Source organism: Carlito syrichta, unplaced genomic scaffold (assembly GCF_000164805.1).
Source record: "Carlito syrichta isolate Samal-C Ts95f unplaced genomic scaffold, Tarsius_syrichta-2.0.1 Scaffold305805, whole genome shotgun sequence".
Classification (NCBI taxonomy): Eukaryota; Metazoa; Chordata; class Mammalia; order Primates; family Tarsiidae; genus Carlito; species Carlito syrichta.
Genome location: NW_007249901.1, coordinates 143,569 through 146,372, shown reverse-complemented (window position 1 = coordinate 146,372; position 2,804 = coordinate 143,569). Strand labels below are relative to the sequence as shown.

At 59.3% G+C, this 2,804-nt stretch overlaps 1 protein-coding gene across 1 annotated transcript in view; it reads left to right on the top strand.

Moving 5' to 3' along the window:
- The window catches only part of RAP1GAP (RAP1 GTPase activating protein), a 47,313-nt gene that overhangs the window by 22,901 nt on the left and 21,608 nt on the right, over positions 1 to 2,804 (top strand). The window contains 1 exon segment of the mRNA XM_021714833.1: positions 2,347 to 2,382. Coding sequence (XP_021570508.1) covers positions 2,365 to 2,382 — 18 coding nt within the window. The 5' untranslated portion in view covers positions 2,347 to 2,364.

The following is a 2,804-nucleotide window of genomic DNA, read 5'->3' as shown; positions in this document are numbered from 1 at the left end:
CCCGCGGGGGCCGGCTGGCAGGTGAGGACCCGGGCTGGGGGGCGGCCTGGCCGGGGATCCCGGGGCCGGTCAGCCCCACTTCCTCCGAGTCCGGCAGGCGCTGCCCCAGCCGGGGCGGCCGTGCGAGGCCCCGTCATGGTGGGTGTGTTCGCTTGTGGGCTGACACCCGGCCAGGCGGCCACTGGGCGCACCCCTGCCCTGGGGTCCCTGGCCTTGGGGTTCTTTCGGCAGCCGCCGGCGGTGGCACGGTGGCTCTGTGTGTGTGTGTGTGTGTGTGTGTGTGCACTCCCGTCAGGATCACTTTGCCCCTCCCCTGCCCCCCTTGTGGGGGTCTGAATGTTACGGGTGACTTTGCGGTGGTGCTGGCATGTTGGGGATGCCCCCATCTGGGCCACATCTCTCCCAGCCTTCACCATGTGTCAGGGCGTCTGCTGCCGCCTGTGAGGCTGAAACTGTGGGTGTTACTTGCTGCTGTGTGTACACTCTGGGTGACAGTACCATGTGTCAGTGTTTATATGACTGTGACTCCCGGTGCAACAAGGCGTATTGGATTGTTCCTGGCTGTTTGGTCACCTGAGTGGGGTGCCTTGGGGAACATTAACACACCCCTTCTTGGTGTGACTCTTTGGAACTATACCTGTCTGAGGTTGGGTCAGCCAGGCACAGAAACCAAAGTTGCTGTTAAACTGTGTATTGCGTTGACAGGCATTTGTGTCTACCTGGGCTTCAAGTGTGTTTCTGTGGCTTTTGCTGTAACCGCCTGTGGAATTGTCTCTTCCAAACTCAGAAGTGTGCATGTAACAGTGGGTGACCGTGGGTCGGGGTCTCCTGTGGGCTTCTATGGTGGCTTTTACAGGTCTTCCCTCTGTGGGCAGGCCTCAGTATGTGTCCCCGGGGTGTTTGTGTCTCCTGACCTTATCAGGGCTGGGGGCGGTAGGAGGGGTGTGTGAGGTTCAGACACAAGGATGTGTGCCTCTTGTCCTTGGGGCATAACTACCACCCACCCCACCCCACCCCCGCCTTTGCTGATGTATCTTCCTCTTCTCAAAAGTCTTATTTACCCTTATGGGTGTGTGACCTTTACCGGGTGGGGGGCTTGTAGCTGTGAATGGGGCTGAGTGTCTGTTTCCCTGAACTATCTCCCTGAGACTGAGTGCAAATTGTTGTGTCTCTCGGTCTTAGATGTGTGGGGGGTTTTGTGGTGTTAGTGTACCTTTGTGTGCAGTTACTGATGTGCAGACCTGCATGGGTGGGGGTTTGCATTTGTGTGTGTGTGTTTCCTGGTCCATGGACCTGTGTGTATGTAAGTAGGTGTGCTCTTGTATAACTCAGGACACCAGCATGTATATCTGTGCGTTAGCACATAGCTCTGAGTCTAAGATCACTGTACACAAATCCCATTGTGTGTAAGAGTGTGTGTGTGTGTGTGTGTGTGTGTGTGTGTGTGTGTGTGTGTGTGTTTTCTTGGTACACAACATGTATGCACGGGGCACTGTTTAAATATTGGTGTGCAAACCTCTGTGTGTGACAGGAGGGAAGGAGGGGAGAGTGTGTGCGTGTGCTTCCTGGTGCACAACCCCATGGTACATGTGTCGGCAGGAGCTGCCTGAGTTGAGCCTTGGAGGAGCTGGGGGAGGGACACCATCCTGGAGGCTCTGGGGGCTTCCCAGGCCCAGCCCCCAGCCCGCCAGCCGGCAGGGATGCTGCCTTCCAGGAAGGCTCGTAGGGAGTTGGCGCTGGAGAGGCCAGGGCTGCCAAGCACAGCTGGCAGATGCTGGATTAACTCTGCATGTACCCTGCTTGCCTCAGGAGAGGCTGGCTGGAGCATGTAGGGTTCGAGGGGGCTCATGCTCAGGTGTTGGGCCAATGAGCTCCCCCGTATCCTCTCTCCCAAAGTACCCCCAGCCCATGCTGCTTCCACTGAGCAGTGGCCGGTGGCCTGGGTTTACTGAGCCTCGCCCTCTTCCAGGAGAGACAGGGAAACCCACAGACCCTCCTGGGGATCCTGGCTGGGATGTGGGACTCTTTGGGGTCCATGTGCCCATCCTGGCACTGCCAGTCTTTTGGAGACACATGGGAAATGTCTCTCCCCAAGGGCAGCAGCCCTTCAGGGAGGAGGACTGAGTGGGGTAGGCTGCCCATGCCCTGGGCCCTGGGCTCACCGAACTTGGCAGTGGGCCAAACTCTGTCTCCCACACACAGCCCCCTCCCCTGATGCTTCCTCCCTCCATGCCCTTTTGCCGTTCCAAAGGCATCTCGGTCGCTGGTTGAAGCTGGTGGGGCTGTAGGGCTAGGCTGGTGGCGGCCACCCTCAGAACTGACCAGCTCTCTTCATCTCTGTTGCAGAACACAGATCTGTTTGAGATGATTGAAAAGATGCAGGTGAGGACGGCTCTGTGGCCTGTTCCAGGGCACCGCCAGCCCTTCACCTCTCTGAGGCCGGGCCAGGAGAAGAGGGGGCCGCTCGCTGTCCAGAGTCCTCCTCTGGGGTCAGAGTGGAGGATGGCACCTGGCAGCGCCCAACCCTCTTTCTGACCTGGGCCCATCTGGACTCCCAGCTCCCCCTCCCATGTAGGGCTCCAGCAGGACTGGGGTCAGCTCCTCAGCCCACCCCCAGACACACGCCATCCCCCATCCCACAAGGGACATCACAGGCCCTGCAGCCTCCCCCGGTGGCATGGCGGCGGGGACAGATACAGGGGCCTGTCAGCCAGAGTCCTGCTGCAGTGGGGGTATTACCCCTGCCCTCCACCCACCCCCAGTCCTGGTCTGCTCTTCTCATGGATATGCCCTGGGAGGTGGGC